The following is an 18686-nucleotide window of genomic DNA, read 5'->3' on the forward strand; positions in this document are numbered from 1 at the left end:
TCTCCATCAGACTATCACTGCTTTCTCGACCAGGATCAACCTTTCTCACTTCCCTTGACCCCGGGTCCCACTCAGAAACCATTCCAAGCAAACATAAAATGCCTGCGATCCGATATCTCTAGCCGCCATTCTCGATCACGCTCATCCTTTAACCCTCGTCCGCCCTGGGAACCGTGTATTTGATCTCTTTTTGGTTTGCGCCAGCAAGACAAAACACCGCACTAATACTCTAGTGTTTGCCGTCATACCTCCCCCCACGCAGACACACTAGAAGGACCCCTTCAGTTGCTTTCTCGTGGAGACAGGTCCTTTTTTCTTACCTCTTGGGACCGATCACCTGCCACTTCACCTCTAACCACACCGCCTTGCACCAACCAGGTGCTTTCCCAGGAGCCCTTACCAAGACGAGTTCTTCTTTACCGTGGATTCCCTTGTGTGTCTGTGGAAGCCTTGCCTCAGGATTACCAGGAATACTTGGACCCAGAAGAAAGAGACTATTTCCAGGACACTGTTGGACTCCAGGCTGCCTAGCTTGTCCAGTTGAGCGGAGCCCCTGCTCTTATTTCATGTAGTCTTCCCACGCCAGGCTCTCGGGATTGTTTTTTTCCTCACAGCGCTATTTGCTTCTATCACTTCAGACCAAGGAAACAGACATGAGCCAACCGGACATTGCTTACAGGAACACCATCATGTCCAACGGTCCATGGAATCCTTCACGGAGGTATGGACCTCCCTTGGCTGAGAAATGGCACATGCAACGCGGCCTGCGACTGACACCTTCAAAGTTCGATGTACAGTGATGCCTTCCAAAATGGAGGTTTTGATAACAATTTCTATCGAACAACAAGGTATGGACAAGCATACTGCGCCAAACGCGAAGCCTGTTTCTTCTCCCTGCATTCTAATGCGTATTTCCTCAGTGTTTCACAATATTCTCCTGCCGTCAGTTCATACAACCTGCCGCTAGGAACCAACGGCCATCATGCGGCAGCCACATCGTACTCCACGCGGCCGTTGTCCGGGTCGCACGGCACCAGTGGTGCAGCTGCATATGGGTCGTATAAGAGTACGACTTCGCAAGCCTGGGACTCTCAGGGAAGATACTCGCCCACGGACTCCGTAGACGACATCATTGCTTCCCCCAACCTTTCAGATTACTCTTTAGAGAACGGGACCGAGCCGACGTCATCAGGCAAGAACAAGTCTGGAGGGAAGACTCGTCCACAGCGTCGACCCTCAAACCGCGATGAATTTGATGGTCCACACCAGTTTCTCGCTCGCCCTCCACAAGACTATGTCGCGCAACAAGAGCGTGAGCTCCCTCATCTACCCACGAACCTCCTTGTGCAGGAGCAAGATTCGGTCCTATCCCAAGTCAACGATCGACTATCACAATGTGCTTTCGATTTTATCGCCAAATACCAGTTTCCCATCCCTCTCACCCAGGACATGCGACCTGTTGAGCGGCCACAGGACCGTGAGTGGACCGAGTGGGTATATCTTCTCAAGCGACTGGCGACGAAGCGTCGTATCCCCGCACGGGTCCTGTACAACGGCCAGATCAAGCAATTTGTCACCATTCTGGAGAACTCGCTCGAAATGCGACATGCTGCGAAACACCAGAGCCGGCCTCTGAAGGACGATCGCAACATCCTGCAGCTTATCTCGGCGGGGATTCAGGTGGCCAAAATTCTGAAAGATGCGAGCGCGATGAAATATCTCGACCAGTTATACGTTCAAACGGAGAAGCAAATCCAAGATCGGGCTGCGGCGGCGCGGTTCCGGGTCTGAGGTCTTCCCCCCCTTGTTGTGCCTCTTTTCAGTCCTGGTGTTCGTTTTTCTGGGGCTTCTTATTTTCATCCTCTATGTTTTGCTTTGCGCCCGTCGCTCTCATGGTCGAGCAACGACCCAGAGGGTGTCTCCATGTTCCAGCTCCAGCTCGGAGAAGGCTGTGTCCCATCCTTACAAGTGTCGGAGCGGTGGGCCGTACTACCTTGACGACATGTTTGCACGCTACTACCCCGCCGATGTTGCGGGAGGGAGGATGGAGTTTAGCAGCAGGCCTAAAGACCGGGTTGTCCGGCCATGCCCTGTTTGATGACGCGAAGCATCGGGTCTCTATCTCATCAATCCCCCAGCCCCGGTCCAGGATACTACCACAGATAGGACTGACGAACTCATGTACCTCATGAATTGACAATGACCATTTGAACAACTCAAAGCTGACAGAGTCGCGTACTTGACTTGCCTGTGTGTGACGGTGTACTGTCGTGCTGTGTGTCTATTTGGGGTTCTTTGTCATGGGGTTGCTGGGCTGGGTCAAGCCAAATCGCGCTTTTTGCGTTCCGAGTGCCGGCTGCAAGTGCCAACCTGGATCGCGAGCCTCCCAGAGGTACTGTTGGGCGAGTCATCCTGAACAAGCAGGAATAGAATGTTGTCCTGTCGTTGGTTCTTCATGAGAGGCGAGTCGATCGTGAGATTGGTTGGCCCTGTTGCCGGCCAATTGCAGCGTAGCACATTCCGAATCAGGTCGTCGAGCTCGGTGTCCAAAACAGGACTAGCGAAGGTCGCCAACGGGGTCTCTGGAGCAAACCGAAGCGGGAGCTGATTTGGCAGTTGACGGTGTTTAATCAAGCTTGCATCAGGGTGGGACAGGCAGGAGCGGTACGAGCTGCCGACTGTTGGTCTGGGCAGGACCAACCCCAGGGTCTTCGGCACCTCTGAGAGGGAGCGTCTCTCTTCTGCTTCTCGTCCCGTCATAACCCCGGCGCTGACGAGAGCACCATGGCTTGAGACATCTCGAAAAGGACTTTTCGCGGAGCCAATTTGTGAGATATAGGAACCAAACAAACATGTTCTGGTAGCGGCCCATTCACGACGAACGAAAGATCGCCAGCATTGACCCTGAACGGCGGCGACACGCCAAGGTGAGGTGGGCGCGATTGACGAAAACGCCTCGCGGGAGAGACCCGACCGCCAGCCAGGTCTGGGACGACAACGCCGTCTTTATCAACCACGACCAACGAACGGCTCAGTGTATCATCCAAACGAGTTTCCCCAGTTTGTGACATCACAGTCAGCATTTTTATGAATAGAAAGGCAACCAAAACCATCGGCAGACACCAACACGAGCCCGCTGGAGTTCCAAGCTCCTCCGATCGATCTTCGCCGCCATCAGCAGCAGCCCACGATCATGTCGTCCCTCAGCGTGTCCCCGCAGGTCTTCCACTCCCATGAATTCGACTCGGCAGGCGAAACGGAAGACTCGTGGCAATATCTGGACTCACAGTACGCCAGTGGCTGCTCTAACCCAAGCTCACTCTACTTTCTCAACAGTCCCGGCGGCAGCCTCCAGAGCTTCATTCATGTCCCCAGCCGCCCCCCGTCCGCTTCCGCTCCTGGCTCCGGTGCCGGGTCGCCCATGGCCAGCCGGCTTTCGCCACCCTACCATGTTCATCCTCCTCCGAGTACGGGCTCGTTCCGGGGTCAGGCAGAGACCCCACCGATATCGTATCCTCTCCATCCTGGCGATGGAGCTGCTGCCTACGCCTTCCCCGCAGACACCGCCACAGCGCCGCCGATGCCCATGTCGACGGCTCCAGCGGTCACGGTCAACGGAGATGTCGGCATGACAATAGCCCTTGACTATATGCCAGTCATGCCTGCCGATCAGATGGCGACTCTTCTTCATTCTGGGTTCTTCAGCGCCATGCCGCAGCAGCAGTTTGACATGGCTAGCTTCCCTTTGCAATTCCACCCCTACCCCCTCGCGGCAGACTTGTCGTACCAGGCAGCACAACAATCACCAATACACCAACCGCAGGATCAACAGCACATTCAACAACCGGACAGCTCGCCGTCAACCCAGGATCCTACCCTCCACTTTCAACAGGGCTTCCACCCCGGTGATCATCCCGTACGGCCAGCATGGACGCCCAGCGAGTCACAACAACAGAAGACGCAGGAGACGTCTTTGACCAAGGCGCCCGGTGCATCCACTACCCGCCGTTTCGTCATCCACGAGAGCCACTACTCCAAAGACCCTAGTCTTCCACGGCCATCTCCCAGCTCCAGTGCCCCATCGGTTGTTGCCCGCCGCGATCATAATCGCTCAAACGCAGCCTCCAGCCGGAAGGCCAAACCAATGGGAGTGCAAAAATCCAAGAAGGATGTTGACAAGGCATCCTTCTTCGTCTTCACCGCTGAGCAAGTCAATATTGCTACTGCCGCTGGCCGCTCAAACTGCTTTGATGGAGGCATACACACTACGCAGCGGGGCCGCAAGGGCCCCCTTGCCACATCTACGAAGGAGGCCGCACTCAAAGTCCGTATAAAGGGCGCTTGCTTCTGCTGTAAGAGCCGGAAGGTCAAGTGTGATGCAGATGGCGACTGTAGGAATTGCAGGAAACTCAGGACCGGCACTCCGCAGCTTGTCTGCTGGCGTTTTCCCGAGTTCATCCCCGTACTCTTTCCCGAGTTCATGCGAACCCATCTTCGAAGGGACGAGATGGCCGAGTTCATAAGAGAGCATGTGGGCATGTCGTCTCGCTCGTCAGAATCGTATCAAATTGAGCTTCACTCTGGCGACCGCTTCCAAACAACCCTGGTGCTCAAGGCACTAACCTTCCAGCCAAAGGACGACGACGCCCATCACGGTTGGCATTCCAGGATCAACAAGGATGAGGTCCAGCTGCACAAGCAGGACTCAGTGCCACTGCTGTTGGATCTGGAGACCGACTCACAGAAGGAGGCCGTCAAAAGGAAGATCAGTACTTATATCTCGTCTTTATCAACCGAAAAACATTATGCCAAGCAAATTACAGAGGAGTTGGGTGATCTAGCTCTTCCCGGGAAAATACTCAACTTGGTTCAAGGTTATGCCAGGAAAACAGATGTAAGACCGCCACGGCCCCGCCTCGGGAATTCTTACAATGCTGACGGCGACAGTCCAAAATGGTCAAGAAGGCGCTTTCCATATGCACGGCGCATTACGTCTTAATGCACCAGCTGCTCTTCCGCAACAAGGACGCCCTTCGCTGCTCCACGCTCAGTATGCCCGATGGTGAGCATCCAACCGCGGTTGTCCTTAACCGACAGCTCAAGGCCCTCATCGATGAACAACTCGCGCGTGAAGTGTCCGACTTGTTCCGCATATTCAACACGTCGTTGAAGCCGAGATCAAAACTTGAGTGGACGCCTTGCCTGGCTGCTTTCCTGGTGGTCTGTCTCTTTATGGAGGACATGGAGCGTGCGACCGACATGTTTGTCCTCTCGAAGAACGAGATAAGCATACGAGCTGGCAAGCAACGGCTCTATACGCGCAAGCAGGTGCTCGAGGTCAACGAGCAGGTCGAGAAGATGCCCTTTCAGCAGTTCATGTGGCAATTTCACCATATCTATCAAACGCATAGCAAAGAGCACGGTTCAAAAGCGTTCAACCCGCTACTAGATGACGCTTCGTTGGCAACGGCTGCCACCGACGGCGGCGTGGCTGCGGCCGAATTGATTGGGGGGTTACGAGGTTTGGTAGGACCGGATTGTGAGTATTTAGGATGAACCATTTCGGCGAGCTAGCCAACTAATCATCTCTGTAGGGAACGAACTTCACGATCTGGTCAAGGATCCGATATTGCCAATGTCAGAGACCGAGGAGCATCCGTGGCCAAGAAATGTTGCTGTCAACTACTGTGGACGGCTGGCGGCGAGGTTCCTGATGTCCTTCAAAAGCGAAGAGTACATATTTGGTGGTATGCCGAAGCAGGGCTGTGTGCCACTGCCGAGTGCGGCTGTGCGAGAATGGGTGAACAGCCAGCAGCGGGACATGATGGATCTCAGTGCGGCGTAACGCGATCAGGGTGACAGTATGGTGCAGACAGGATTTCCACTACTCTCCTCTGATGTAGATCTCTTAGCATAGCGCAGCGGCCTGTTTTCACAATGGTATGGCGGGATCAAGACACGTTGGATACGACGAAGCATGTTCGTCCGATTCTAGTCCTACTGCCACACAGTTTCTCTATGGCAGTAGGGTGGAGCGGACAGGTTGTCTAGACCTTGAGTTTGTTCTCCCACATACGAACGAATAAAATAAGTTGACACTCCTGCGTACTAAGAGCGCGGGGTGTAGGCAAGTCGTGGGTTGGCCGTGGCCGGGGGTATTTAGTCAAGTGGCACGGAGGCACGCCATTAGGCGTTCTCTTTTCCAGTCGACGGATAGGCACGGTAGTTTCTTCGAGAGACCAATAGACCAAAATTCGCGTTGCCGAGCCAGCCTTTGAACGTCGCGGTTGCTTCGGATCGGGTTGGGTTAGTCGTGCCGGAGCCTTCAGACATAGTCTGACGAGACCGCCAGCCTCGCAAAGACTGGGTATTGATACGACAAGATGTATAGATTGGTCCAGAGCTCAAGTACAGGATCGCGAGCCAGCAGTAGCATCGGTCTATTCAATGTAGGCTTGGAACAGTCGAAATTTGGTTGGAATCGGAAAGTCGGAAGAATCTGGTGTAGAGGGAGAGGTATGTGACGGTAGAAATGCGAGAAATTTCGAGTTTTCAACAGACGCCAATTCCAAAAAGACGCTAGTCCAAGTGTAGTCGAACCTTATGTCAGCAGGTCATGTGTGCGCTCCACTCCAGGGCAGGCAGCAGGCAGGGCGTGCTCATCTGCCTTATCCGCCTCGTCTGGCGCCGCGTCTTGCTCTTCTTCTCCTTTTCCCTCTCATACACTTTTCGCACTATAATCAACCGGTCCCATTTCGCCTACCTTGTCATCGGTCAAACTATGTGCTAGAACGGCATGGGTCATTCACTGCCTTTCTCCTCGGATTTGCGACGTCTTTGTGCGGCCGGTCTGCCCGAGACCAGTAGTGGTTCCCGACATGATATTTCTGCTTTTGCTACTGTGCTGCTCTAGCGCCAGGTCCTGTCGCTCGTCTGAGCCTCTTCTCTCCATGTACGACACCTCGCACCATGTTTATTTCGTCATGTCTTGCCTGGAGACGATCGCGTTGAGTCATCCACACATTCAATTCAGCCTTACACATGTCTCTTAGCAGTTTCCCCTGCAGTATCAGGTCGTGTCAGGGCGGGCCTAGATTGCAAGACCCCGCGATGTCCACATACCGCAATCCCCATCATCGTCTCTCACTGGTCCCAAGCGGGATGCTGTGATGCGCTGTGGTTGGCGAAGGAGCGAAGTTTCGCATCGCATCGCTCGGCCTACCCATGCCTTCGGTGTCCCATTTCGTCCTTGTCTTCCAGGCTTCTACCTCAAGCTGCGCTCCCCGGTGTGTCAGTTCGAGACTCGAGGCCATCGAGGCCCTCGAGGACGAGTCCGCGAAGACGGGGCTGGTTTCTGGCGGCCCCATTCTCCAGGCAGACGTCCCCATGTCTATGACCACTGCGCCCTGTCCCCTGCCACTCTGCCTCCCCTCGGTGTTCTTCTTCGGTGTCATGAAGTCCCCTGCGATATCTCGTCCCAATCAGGGCGGTGCCGGTGGCGCGTGCCGGGCTTCCCATTGCCCTCCACAGTATACCTGTCCAGGTACCTCTGCTCCCACCGCACAGCGCTCGTACACGGGGCAAGGGTTGTTGAACTTGGCGGGCTCGGCGATGTATCTCGGCCAGATCAAGGATGCCTGAGTCGAGGCCGGACAAGACCTCGCATTCGACTCACTGATGCACTGGAGTACTTCCCCACGCCCTCGACTCGATAAGCGGCCCTTCTCACCTTGACGCAAGCGAACCCTGCGAGACACTCTCGCATGGAGCCAATCGAGCGCAGTCGACTGTCTTCGTTCCTCGACGACTACCATATGCGTGCCTTACCGAAAAATGGGGCCTCACCAGGCTGCCGCCTGCCATTGTACCGTCGTCTGGGTATTGTCATTGGTTTTGGTCTTGCGTCGGCATTTCGAATTCCACCTGATGGACAGAGGCTAGAGTCGGTCCAGGGTCCAAGGCGGAGCTTCATCGCCTCGCTGCCTTGAAGGCATTTTGCATGGCACTTTCGGTACCTGGAAAGGGTTGTATCATGGTAGATGCCAGAGACAGTATGATGTATCTACGATTGCCTCTCTCTCTATATATATATCTGGGAGCTCTGCTCGTAATGTCTATTTCGATCCTCGCACTACTCACCTCATCCTCGCCTTGATCCTCACTAGCCTACATAAAGTCTTCATTCACCCTTCGCAGTCTTCTCCATACTCAGCCAACGTCTACATGCCTTGCTGCGCTTCTATCCGAACCACTTCATTGCCCACCAACTCCAACACAATGACCACTTACAACGCTATCGTCGTCCGCTGCCGTACGGCCCTCTGCTCTGCCCCCCAGCCCGGCGACCCAAGTGCGTTGCCCACAAGCCCCTTCACACGACACCAGCTAACCGTTGTGCTAGCCATTGGCTGAAGATGCTCATCTCGATAAGCGAGAGGCTCTTGAGATCTACAAACCACGAGATATGCAGCAACACCAAGCAAAAAGAAAAACGCCACAGTACTCCCTCCGGCACGTTCCTGGGGGAGGGCTATAATGGGACCATCACCACTTAGAAGGCATGACTACACGGTCGATCACCACACAGTATACAGAACAGAAGCTCGTTGAGGAGCGCTGGCAGAAGTCACAGGAGACATGGGGCCAGCGCGCGCGCACGCACACACGAGACGCAGTCACGAGGACAGAATGACGAGAAGGAACACGGGAAATTCAGCAGGAGGGTGGCAGAGCGGGACTTAGACCTCGGAATGGGTTTAAACATGGCAGTCGGATACACGAGGAACGGCCATGTTCGGGTACAATATGATATGAGACGATACTACGCGCACGTGGAGAATTCCAAATATACGATATGACTCTTCAACCCTTTCCCGCCTTTTTTTTTTGTTTTCTTTTTTTTTCCCTCCCCCGGTTTCGCCCCCGCTCCAGTGAACATGTGTGTCGTGGTCGATAGGTTCTGGCGTGCTTTGCTTCAAGCCGTGGTTCGCAAAAAAGCAAATCGCGGTCGTGAATGACATAGCCACAGTCATGTGATTGTGACATGCATTTTTCTCTTGTGTTACCTTTTCTGGGGAATTTCGTTTTCAGCCTTATTGGCAATTCTTCTGGTTGGAAATACGATCAGGTCGGTCTTCATTGGTCTGTGGCTGCTGCTACGGTGGTCGTGGTGGTGTGTACCGTACCGAAAACCTACCAGAGATCGAACTGTAACCATGGCAAGGAAGTGTAGAGGAGGGGTGGTTGAGCGAAGGGGGTCCGGGGAGAAGGAGGGGGCCGGTTTGGTTTGGTTTGGATGTCCTGCAGGGGGTGGGGTGCGGTCCACTCTAGGCAAACAGACGTCAGTCAATCACCTAGTCAAGACGCATAGGCGCCACTGACTGCCTAGGCACGCCTGTCAACATGGGATGAAGTGTAGGAACGCTGGTGTGCAGTCATACGAGATCTTTTTTTAAAGTTTTGGCATCGACGATTATTAGAATCGGAAGCGAGCTGTCGAACCACCCCCTCTCAATGACGGCGACTTGACGGCCGAGACATCGTTGCCATGGCGGGGTCAAGGGCATCCTCGTTCCTTTCGGACCTTTCTGAGAAGTCCTCGCCAGACTCGTTCGCCACAGCTGTCCAGACTCCGGGTGGTGTCACAAAAACCGAAGACAAGACGCCCAGCATACACAATGATGATGGTGCTGCTGTCCATTCAACACCTGTGTATCACGAGGCGGCACCCCTCCGTCGTGAGCTGGAGGCGCAATGCAAGATCCTGCTCGAGGAACAACTCTGTACCTCCCCTCCTCCCCCCCCCCCCTACACGCCTCACCCACGCCTCTCGAACTTGAGACGTACTGACGCAGATTTCCAAGACACGAAAGCTATTTTCATGCTCAGCCAGATGCTCACCTCGGGCCATGCGCGCAAGGACGGCCTGCCGAAGCCAGCGACCGTCGCTCCCGCTGGCCAGCTGGCTCTCCTGTCCACCCTTACTGTGCACCCCCACCGCACGACGCGGCTCAAGGAGGATGACGATGGCGTCGTAGTCGGCGAAACCTGGACGTATCTGAATGGTGTGCTCGCCATCGCAGGGCCGCTGAACGCCGATTTCAAGACGGCATTTGCATTTCGTGGGCCGTATCGGCCCCATCGTCGGCATGCCGCTGCTGGCGATGACGACGACGACGGTATTGACGAGGAAAAGATCTACAATAAGTATGCCAACGAGGAAAGCCTCTTCCACTTGGCTGAAGATTTCTGGCACGTCGTCGGCTGGGGGTTCCTCTGCAGCAGCCTGCATGGGCATCGATGGCCATATTGGAAGGTTTGGCTGGAGTTCATGGTAGAGGCGCTCGAGGCGGATTGGTCGCAGCGGGCATTACTCGATGCGGATGAACCGGTGCAGTCCGATGCCAGCCTGCACCAGCATCGCGAGGAGTGTTTGTTTATGATGTACATCACCATATGCGGTCCGGCCGCCGCACGGATGAGCCGCACGATGAAGGCCATCTTGGCGGACGGCCAGCAGGTGTCGCGACGACTGTTCCAGGAGATATTCCGCAACGAATCTAAGCAGCTTACGCAGGGAGATAGGCAGGAAGCCCAAAAGATCCCTACCGCCGTTGATGTGGAACAGGGCGAGTACGGGGGCTACATGGATGTTACGGATTCCGACGACGACCTCGACCTCGACGCCGCCAGCCGTTCGCCATGGTCGACCCCGCGGAGCCCTCGCCAACTCATCCACGAGGACACTCCTGACGGCATGATGGAGGCAGCTCCCCTGCGTATTCGCATCTTCGCTCTTGTGGCGGGAGCCGCTTTTGCGCTTCCTACAGCTCTGGCTGACTTTCAAGACGTTTTCGTCGAGTTCGTCCGGCAACTGAAGGACCTGCCGCCGCCGAAGCTCCAGCTCTATCTGTCGTCGCTACTTGATGTTGCTACAGCGAACGGGGCAGACGGTTCCGTCGCGATCGAAGTTCTGGGATTCCTTCTTGACAGCCTGCTGCCACCAAAGTACGAAGATCCAGCTGACTACAACGACGAAGCAAAGGGGGGCTTTTTCGTGATCACGGCGGAAACGCTAACACGAAGCTTCCTGCCATGGCCGGCAAACACCGACGATCTGGATGACAACGTGAAGCTGGCGTTGGTGCTAGAAGCTGCGTTGCTGATCATCCCGGCGGACGACCCCGACACACATAGAGGGGCGCTACGGGCGGCAGCGGCCAAGGGAATCGAGGCCAGGAGGGAGAGGACGAAGAAACCGCAGGGCAGAGGTTTCCGCGGAGCGAGGAAGAAGGCGAACGCGCCGAGTGGGAAAGATCTGTACCTCAGGGAAATGATGGACCTGACAGGGGAGAGGATACTTGCGTACATCGACGGCATGGAGGGTGCGGATGCTTGATGACTCAAATGTGAGGCCTCAATGTTGAAGCTCCAATAGATGTACTTCCTTGACCATCAAATACGTGACGATGCGTCACCCCTTGTGCCGCCGGGGGCCTCTGTGAAGCGCCCACTGGTGGATCAATATAAACTTGATTTTGTTCCCGCAAAATCCCTGTATATCTGCGCCTCATTCATGATGTATCGAAGGAAGCCCATCGCGAGATGCTGGTTGAGGTGACTCCCTTGATGACATGTGAGCTCTGACATGGGGGGACCCCATGCTGTGTGGAGGAAAGCGTAAGGCCGCCCATCTTGGGCAGGTGGGGGTGCAGATCGGGAAAATTCCAGCCCCGCCATCTATCAAGCTTCCCTCTCGACAAACCCAGGACTATTCAACCTGCTGACGACGAGGCCTCCATATCGAATCGTCATGCCCAAAGTCTGATCGCCATGCCTGTACGTCTGTTTCCTCCCATCCCAACCCTGTTCTGTACCCCCGCCATCATGACAGACACCTAATGCGCCCAGCTCATCATAGTAACGGGCCTCCCAACATCGGGCAAATCTCACCGGGCCGCCCAACTGCACGCCTACCTCGCGTCGCACCTCGCGGCCTCGCCCTCGAAGCCACCGTACCGCCTTCACCTCATCTCTGACGAGTCCCTCTCGATTCCCCGTTCCGTCTACGACCTCTCCGCGACGCCGGCTCATGTGCGCTCGGCCAACGCCTCGGAGAAGGATGCCCGCGCGACGACGTACGCGGCCGTCAAGCGCGTCCTCTCGGACCGCGACATAGTCATCCTCGACGGGGGCAACTACATCAAGGGGTGGCGGTACCAGCTGCACTGCGAGGCCAAGGCCGTCAGGACCCCCTGCGCGCTGCTGCAGATTGGCTGCTCCGTCGACCGGGCGCGGTCGGTCAACGAGGCGCGGCGCGCGGCGAGAGAGGCGGCAGCAGCAGCAGCAGCAGCAGCAGCAGACACTTCAGCACACGGCGACACAACCGGCGACAACGCCCCGACGACAGAAGCCTACGAGCCCGCCAGCTGGGAGAATCTCGTGTTCCGCTACGAGGAGCCGAACCCCATGACGCGGTGGGACAGCCCCCTCTTCACCCTCATCTGGGAGGACGACGACGCGCAGGCCAGCTCGGTCTTCGCGTCGCTGTGGGAGGCCGTGGCGGGCGAGGGGCGCAAGGCCGTCAAGCCCAACCAGGCGACGGTGCAGCGCAGCCGCGATGCGGGCGGGGACTACCTGTACGTGCTCGACCGGGAGACGCAGGACATTGTGCGTCGGATCCTCGAGGGGCAAGGCGAGGAGGGGGGCGGGACCGTCAGCGTGCCGAACGGCGGAGGCACCCAGGCGAGGGAGCTGACGGTCGAGCTCCCGGGGCGGAAGCTCGGGGTGCCGCAGATGCAGAGGCACCGGAGGGCGTTTGTGGGGCTGAACCGCGGGGGCATCGGGCTCGAGGGCGTCGGCGAGTTCACCGTTACGAGGATGAGGGAGGGGTTCGTGGGGTACCTCAACGACGCCTTTGACAAGGAGGATGTGTAGGCTGGCACCACTGCATACTGGGGCTGCGGCCCACAGGCCGGCTACCAAGCATGTGCTTTTACGAATAATGATACCTCGAGGCAGGACTTGCCTGCATGCGTTCGTTCACATCTTTGACGTATGTGCTGGCGTCCATCTTGTGTGGCACAGTATCTTTGGCAGCATACTACATGTGCTGTCCAAGCCACCAGGTCAGAAATGGTCAGCACACTCGATGGGAAAAGCGATGGCTTGACAACATGCTCAGCGCTACAAGCTCGGCGCATGTCACGATGCCGAGACCCAGGCGGCCGGCACGTATCGCGGGTGCCAAGTGCTGCAAGACCAGCCTGGACCGCGACGGGCCTCGTCTGGCGTGGGCAAGCAACCTGATTTCGAAGGGCGGGGCTTTCCCCTTTGGGACAACAATACCCCCAAGACCTGCAGCACATCACGATATCGACATTGGCTTCGATGGCGCGTCGGCCGCATTGGGATGGGACGAACAAAGAGCCGCAGAGCACACCCCGCTACTTTGATCCGAGCGGCGTCGCGTCCGTCAGAGTTTCTGGTTTCTGGAAGCTTGGGAGGCAAGGGGGATCTTCAAGACATCTTCTCGACGATCGAGTTGTGGCTGGCTTGCGCCGCCTGCGCGCCTGTCTGTGCAACGTGTAGCCCCAGCCCTACCTGCGTAATGACGATATTGTGAGACAGAGGATGCAGCACGACGCATGAATCTTGACGGCACGGCAAGCCCACACGTAGCACAGTAGAGCCATGTCCGGCAAACTCGGCATCGCGAACGGTTCAGAACTGGTTTTCAGACAGGGAGCCAAGCCCCGGGTGGAGGGTGGCCTGATGGCGCGTCCTCCCTACAGCTGGCAGCCAGCCGGCGGGCCAGGTGTACCACGCACAGCATCCTGTCCTTACTCAAGCGCCTCACAGTGGCAGTTGACTGGTTGACTCGTGGGGGGGGGGGGGGTCGGCGCGCGGTGGTGCGAGAATGACGCAGACGTCCACCACCCTTCCACAAAGCGGTCAATGCGCTCCCCACGCGCGACAAGCTTTGCCAAGAGGCAGCAGCCAAGACGGGCGGGCTGGCTGTAAAGTTTTGCGGACGATCCGCCGGGCTGGGGGGTGGATGGAAGCCTTCAAAGGAACCGCCGCGACGGCTGCCATTGCGCTTGGGTTTAAGCTTCTGTTATACTTTCCACCGGTGCCTCGTTACGTGATGTAGGGAGAAAAAGCCCCCCAAAAACCACCGGGTGCGAGGGAGGGGCGGGCTCAAGAACGTGGGCTTCGGCGGACGGTTTATCGTGCGCATGGCGGCGGCGGGCGTGGCAGCGAGGGCCGCTAAAGGTTACTGAGCATTGGGCCCATCGACTTTTGGCTCACTTCATCGAGAACCTTCCCAGGCGTTCGAAGACGGAGGGTTTCGTCTCGTGATGTCGTGCCCTGGCTGGTAGCAGTGTACCATGTAGACATTTCCTGTGTCCCCATGGATCTCTCCATTGACAGGCGGACAGGCGCAGGAAAGTCCGGTAACTGGGGGGCAAGAAAGGTATCGAGCTCATCTTGTTGAGTCTCCCTCGACGTAACGAGCCAGTTTCGAGAGTACCCGACTGCAAGTGATTGTGCGGGGACCATGGTCTGGACTTTGTTGTCTGGTTTTGGGGCCATACTTGGTAATTGGGGTGATTTAGCTAACTGCGACTCGGTCAATGCCTGCTAACCCCCGATGCCTTGAAAAGCGCGCGACGAAGGAAAGGCCATTCAATGGAGTTCAGAACAGCGACATCAAAGAATCCCCTGCCCTACATGTCTTGCTTTTGCTCGTCCAGGTGGATGGATGTACCATGTAGAGGACAAATCGGGGACGATTGACCGGGGGAAAGAGACGACAGCACCCAGAAGAAGAGGAGGCGTGGACGAGACGAAAGAGTAGGAGAATGGCAGTTGGCGCACTGTGATAACCCGCCAGACACGGTGCGAGAGAGGCCGCGGCTGGCTCGTGGGTGGCAGGGCTGGCCAGTCAGACGAAGCGGGTCCACATCATTTCCCCTTTTCCACCAGCCAAAAGACAGTGGGTCGGCCGGTGTGCTGCGTCGATGGTGCCAAACACGCGCTCCCACCCCCTCCTTTTACCATGACTGTGGTGTGTGTTCATCCTTTTCCGTCCTTGTCCGTTCACAGCCTGTCCATGTAGGAGAGGGGGTACGGGAGGATTCGTGTCGCCATCAAATCAAAATCGCCTGGGGGTGGACATGGGAGAGAATCGCAATGATCCGCAACAACGGAGGGGTTGAGCACTGCACATCACACTGTATCCAACTGTCTGTATCAAGTTTTCAATGCCGTGCTGGCTGTCCAACAGCAGTAACCCCAAACTGTGGGCGAATGCCGCAAAACAACTAGACGTTTCATCGCGACAACCACAAGCTTCGTGCGACACGGACGCGTCCAGGGCTCCCCATATGTATTCTCTCTGTGTGTCTTGCTCATCGACCCGTCGTACCTGATAATAGGGCAGGCATGGACTATATCAGAGATGGGATGCTTGTTGTGTCCAGTGCAGTGCAGTGCAGTGCAGTGCAGTACAGTACAGCGCTTTGCGATGCACTCGAATACCGAGTCTCGCCTGTAGGTGTCCGTGTCCTGTACCTTGGGTGATGTGCTACGAGAGTGGCTGTCACTGTAGTGGTCAAGGTAGGTACTGGGGGTAGGTAGATAGGTAGGTAGGTACCTTAGGGACTTCTCGGTCCCTACAGCCCCCGATGGCGTTCCCCTGCTGCTGGGACTGTTCAACGAGGCAATGCAGCGCCGATCAGAAGGGGTCCATTTGGCTGGGCTGTTCTTCTTCAAGGCGCTGTGCTTCAGTGCTTGTTTAGTTCCTGGCCAAGCATCGCATGACCATGACCGCAAATGAATGCACCGCAAGAGACCGAACCAGGCTTTGATTGCTCGTTGTGATGTTCGGCCTGCGCGCCTGGCGACATTGTGGACAATCTAGGGCCAGGCATGATACATCTGGACAGCCAGAGAAAGTGACAGGTGAGCAAGGCCCCCCTTGTGGGCCTCACTGAACTCGAACCAGTTTTTAGTGTCGCCACCGTCCACTCACGGCCGGGTCAATTCAGATCTCTGCACGCCGCCAGCGCACCACGGCACGCACGCTTCGAACGCTGCGAGGCGTGGGCTGTGGACTGCTGGGACGTGCAGCCAGAGGACACCCCCACACTGTCTGAATGGGCGGGCCGAATCGCACGGTGCTCCTCCGTATCGCACCGTGTGCAACTGCTGCGCCTGTCTGGTTCCCCGGCATGGACCCCGGTTCCCCCCCCCTTGCTCCTTCTGTTTCTCTCATATCCATCTGTCTCCCCTCGAAGCCCGGTTATCCTGCTGTGCCCGCGAGTCCGCTCGTCCACTGTCGCTGCCGCTTCCTTGAACCACGCACCAAACACACTCTCGAGACAAACCACAGTTCAAACAACCCGGCTTCGCAGTCCCTCGATATTCAGCAAGCGAAACCCTGACAAGACTCAACGGCCCAGTCTGAACGCTCGTTTCTATCAATCCGGATTTTGCATTCTTGAGCGAACCCCGACTGGGAGACCAGTACCAGACACCTTCCCCCAAATCTGCAGTACGCGTTCCCAAGACTCTCGGCGCCCAGCCATATCGATCAGTGCCAACATCTCCACAATCTTGTCTTGTTCGACACTTGATGATCGCCTTTTGGCATCGCCCTCTTTGGCATCGCCCTACCTGTGCTCGTCTGGACACGATACTCTGACTGTCGTCGGCCTCACTCGAAAAGCCTGTCGCCACGACGACTGAACCCGGCGTTCCATCTCAACCGACTCATCCTTCGACCCGTCGGCCACGCTGTCCCGACTCGCACCCGTCTATCCACCCGGAGTCTCCCACAGCGCGCGTCTCGTGCTTCTTCTTCGCCGCGACTACGACGACGACTCTCAATCGCGACACGACCTGATTGACGACCTGCGACTTGAAGTGACGGTCCGAACCTTGCGTGTTCTCGATCGCAACGAACCCTTCGTACCCTCCGACCAAACCCTGCTCATGCGACGACCATCCGATGGCGATTGAGTAGTCGCTCTCGAACACCTCGCTCTCTCCTCCTCCCTCCATCGTTGAGCGGCCGGCCGCCTTGTGTGTCCTTTGCAGGTCACCACACGCCAGTTCGGTCCGCCACCATGGCTGCGAGCGTGAGTTCCTGGCTCGCGGCCGCGACGCCCACACCAACCCTCGCCTCCGTTGCTTCCAAATGTGCGACAACGCTCTCTGTCGGTGCCGTCCTATCCTTCGGCCCCGGCCACCCCTTAACCACGCTCACCCACGCCGCCATTCTCGAGACGCCCTGCGCCGCGGGCCAGACGCCGACGTCCTCGTCATTACCGTCCGTCCTGCTGGCCAACGCGGAGGGCATCGATGCCCTCGACGCTGAAACGAGCGGCGGCTCGCCTCAATTCTCCGACTTTCGCGATGCCTTTTACGAGTCGACCTTCCCCGTCTGCTACGTCCTCGCCGCCACGACTGTCACCGCCTACATGCTCGTCATCATGCTCTTCGTCACCCCACGCTCCTTCCTCGACGGTGGCGTTGCATATCTCGGCCGCAGCGGTTTCACCGGCAGCTCACCCAACGGCATCAGCATTGGTGGCCGCCCGTGGCTGCAGAAAGTAGCCGCCATGACTGTCGCCATCTCCCTGACCATTGCCACTGCCGATACGTTTCGCGTCGCTGAAGAGCAGTATGCCTGGGGTGTGCAAAACGCAGATCAGTTGCAGTCTGAAGTCATGGACAGCACCGAACTTAAAATCATGCGCCTCATTTCCGACACGTTTCTGTGGCTGGCGCAGGCGCAAACCTTGATCCGCCTCTTTCCACGCCAGCGTGAAAAGGTCATAATCAAATGGACCGCCTTTGCCCTCATCACTCTGCAAGTCATCTTCAGTGCACTCAACAGCTTTTACTATCTCACGAGTGGCAGCAACGGCAACGCGAGGCCGCAGAGCTTCGTTGACGCCGTCCCCGCTCTCAGCTACTTATTCCACCTTTCTCTGGGCTTGCTCTATGCTGCCTGGGTCATTTACTATGCGCTCATGAAGAAGCGCTACGCATTCTATCATCCCTTGATGAAGAATATGCCACTCATCTCAGCTCTCTCCATCCTCTCCATCCTTATTCCTGTTGTCTTTTTTGTCTTGGATATATCTAGGCCAGAATTTATCGGCTGGGGCGAATATGTTCGTTGGGTAGGTGCCGCCGCAGCCAGTGTGGTGGTGTGGGAATGGGTTGAGAGGATAGAAGCCCTGGAGCGCGAAGAGAAGAAAGACGGCATCCTAGGCCGTGAGGTTTTCGACGGCGACGAGATGGTGGAGGCTTCTGCCTCTGACTTCCCCTGGCTACGGCGCAGGAGGAACCGGAAAAGTCAGGCCGGCGGAGGGGCAGGAAGCAGTGGTGCCGCTGGAAATGGCGGTGGCGTTGGCGATAGCGCCGGCGGCGACGGAGGGCCAAGGGAACCTCGACGGCTGCGAGACTTATGGCGTGGCCTGGTCTTCACGTCAATTCCTTCCCAATACCAAGGCAACTTTTCGCCAACAGCAGCAGCAGCAGCAACAGCAACAACAGCAACAACAACAATCGGAAGCACGTAGCGCCGACGCGAATGTAGCAAGGCTCGTGTAATCAGCCGGTCGGCACGATCCAACCCCCCACTGTGGGCCAGGTTCGCCCGGCCTCCGGGC

The 18686-nt window shown here is 56.9% G+C and overlaps 6 protein-coding genes across 6 annotated transcripts in view; all 6 read left to right on the forward strand.

The window, feature by feature from the left end:
- Positions 1 to 653: 653 nt before the first annotated feature.
- On the forward strand, positions 654 to 1791 carry VDBG_07025 (conserved hypothetical protein; the record flags this gene model as incomplete). The annotated part of the gene is made up of 3 exons (XM_003002408.1): positions 654 to 721; positions 786 to 848; positions 921 to 1791. 3 exons carry the CDS (start codon positions 654 to 656, stop codon positions 1789 to 1791), a joined length of 1002 nt encoding a protein of 333 aa, XP_003002454.1.
- Positions 1792 to 3193: 1402 nt separating this feature from the next.
- Positions 3194 to 6473, forward strand: VDBG_07026 (conserved hypothetical protein; the record flags this gene model as incomplete). The annotated part of the gene is made up of 3 exons (XM_003002409.1): positions 3194 to 4894; positions 4948 to 5539; positions 5595 to 6473. 3 exons carry the CDS (start codon positions 3194 to 3196, stop codon positions 5843 to 5845), a joined length of 2544 nt encoding a protein of 847 aa, XP_003002455.1.
- Positions 6474 to 7374: 901 nt separating this feature from the next.
- VDBG_07027 (hypothetical protein) lies at positions 7375 to 8078 on the forward strand (the record flags this gene model as incomplete). The annotated part of the gene is made up of 1 exon (XM_003002410.1): positions 7375 to 8078. The coding sequence occupies one exon, from the start codon at positions 7453 to 7455 to the stop codon at positions 7639 to 7641; it is 189 nt and encodes a 62-aa protein (XP_003002456.1).
- A 1469-nt stretch (positions 8079 to 9547) lies between these two features.
- VDBG_07028 (conserved hypothetical protein) lies at positions 9548 to 11398 on the forward strand (the record flags this gene model as incomplete). The annotated part of the gene is made up of 2 exons (XM_003002411.1): positions 9548 to 9782; positions 9864 to 11398. 2 exons carry the CDS (start codon positions 9548 to 9550, stop codon positions 11396 to 11398), a joined length of 1770 nt encoding a protein of 589 aa, XP_003002457.1.
- A 434-nt stretch (positions 11399 to 11832) lies between these two features.
- VDBG_07029 (RNA polymerase II elongator complex subunit) lies at positions 11833 to 12936 on the forward strand (the record flags this gene model as incomplete). The annotated part of the gene is made up of 2 exons (XM_003002412.1): positions 11833 to 11838; positions 11911 to 12936. The coding sequence occupies 2 exons, from the start codon at positions 11833 to 11835 to the stop codon at positions 12934 to 12936; spliced, it is 1032 nt and encodes a 343-aa protein (XP_003002458.1).
- A 4196-nt stretch (positions 12937 to 17132) lies between these two features.
- The window catches only part of VDBG_07030 (pH-response regulator protein palH/RIM21), a gene marked incomplete at both ends in the record, with an annotated part of 2877 nt that continues 1323 nt past the window's right edge, over positions 17133 to 18686 (forward strand). The window contains one exon of the mRNA XM_003002413.1: positions 17133 to 18502. Coding sequence (XP_003002459.1) covers positions 17133 to 18502 — 1370 coding nt within the window. The remainder of the gene's footprint in view (positions 18503 to 18686) is intronic.

This window comes from Verticillium alfalfae, genomic scaffold (genome assembly GCF_000150825.1).
Source record: "Verticillium alfalfae VaMs.102 supercont1.9 genomic scaffold, whole genome shotgun sequence".
Lineage (NCBI taxonomy): Eukaryota > Fungi > Ascomycota > Sordariomycetes > Glomerellales > Plectosphaerellaceae > Verticillium > Verticillium alfalfae.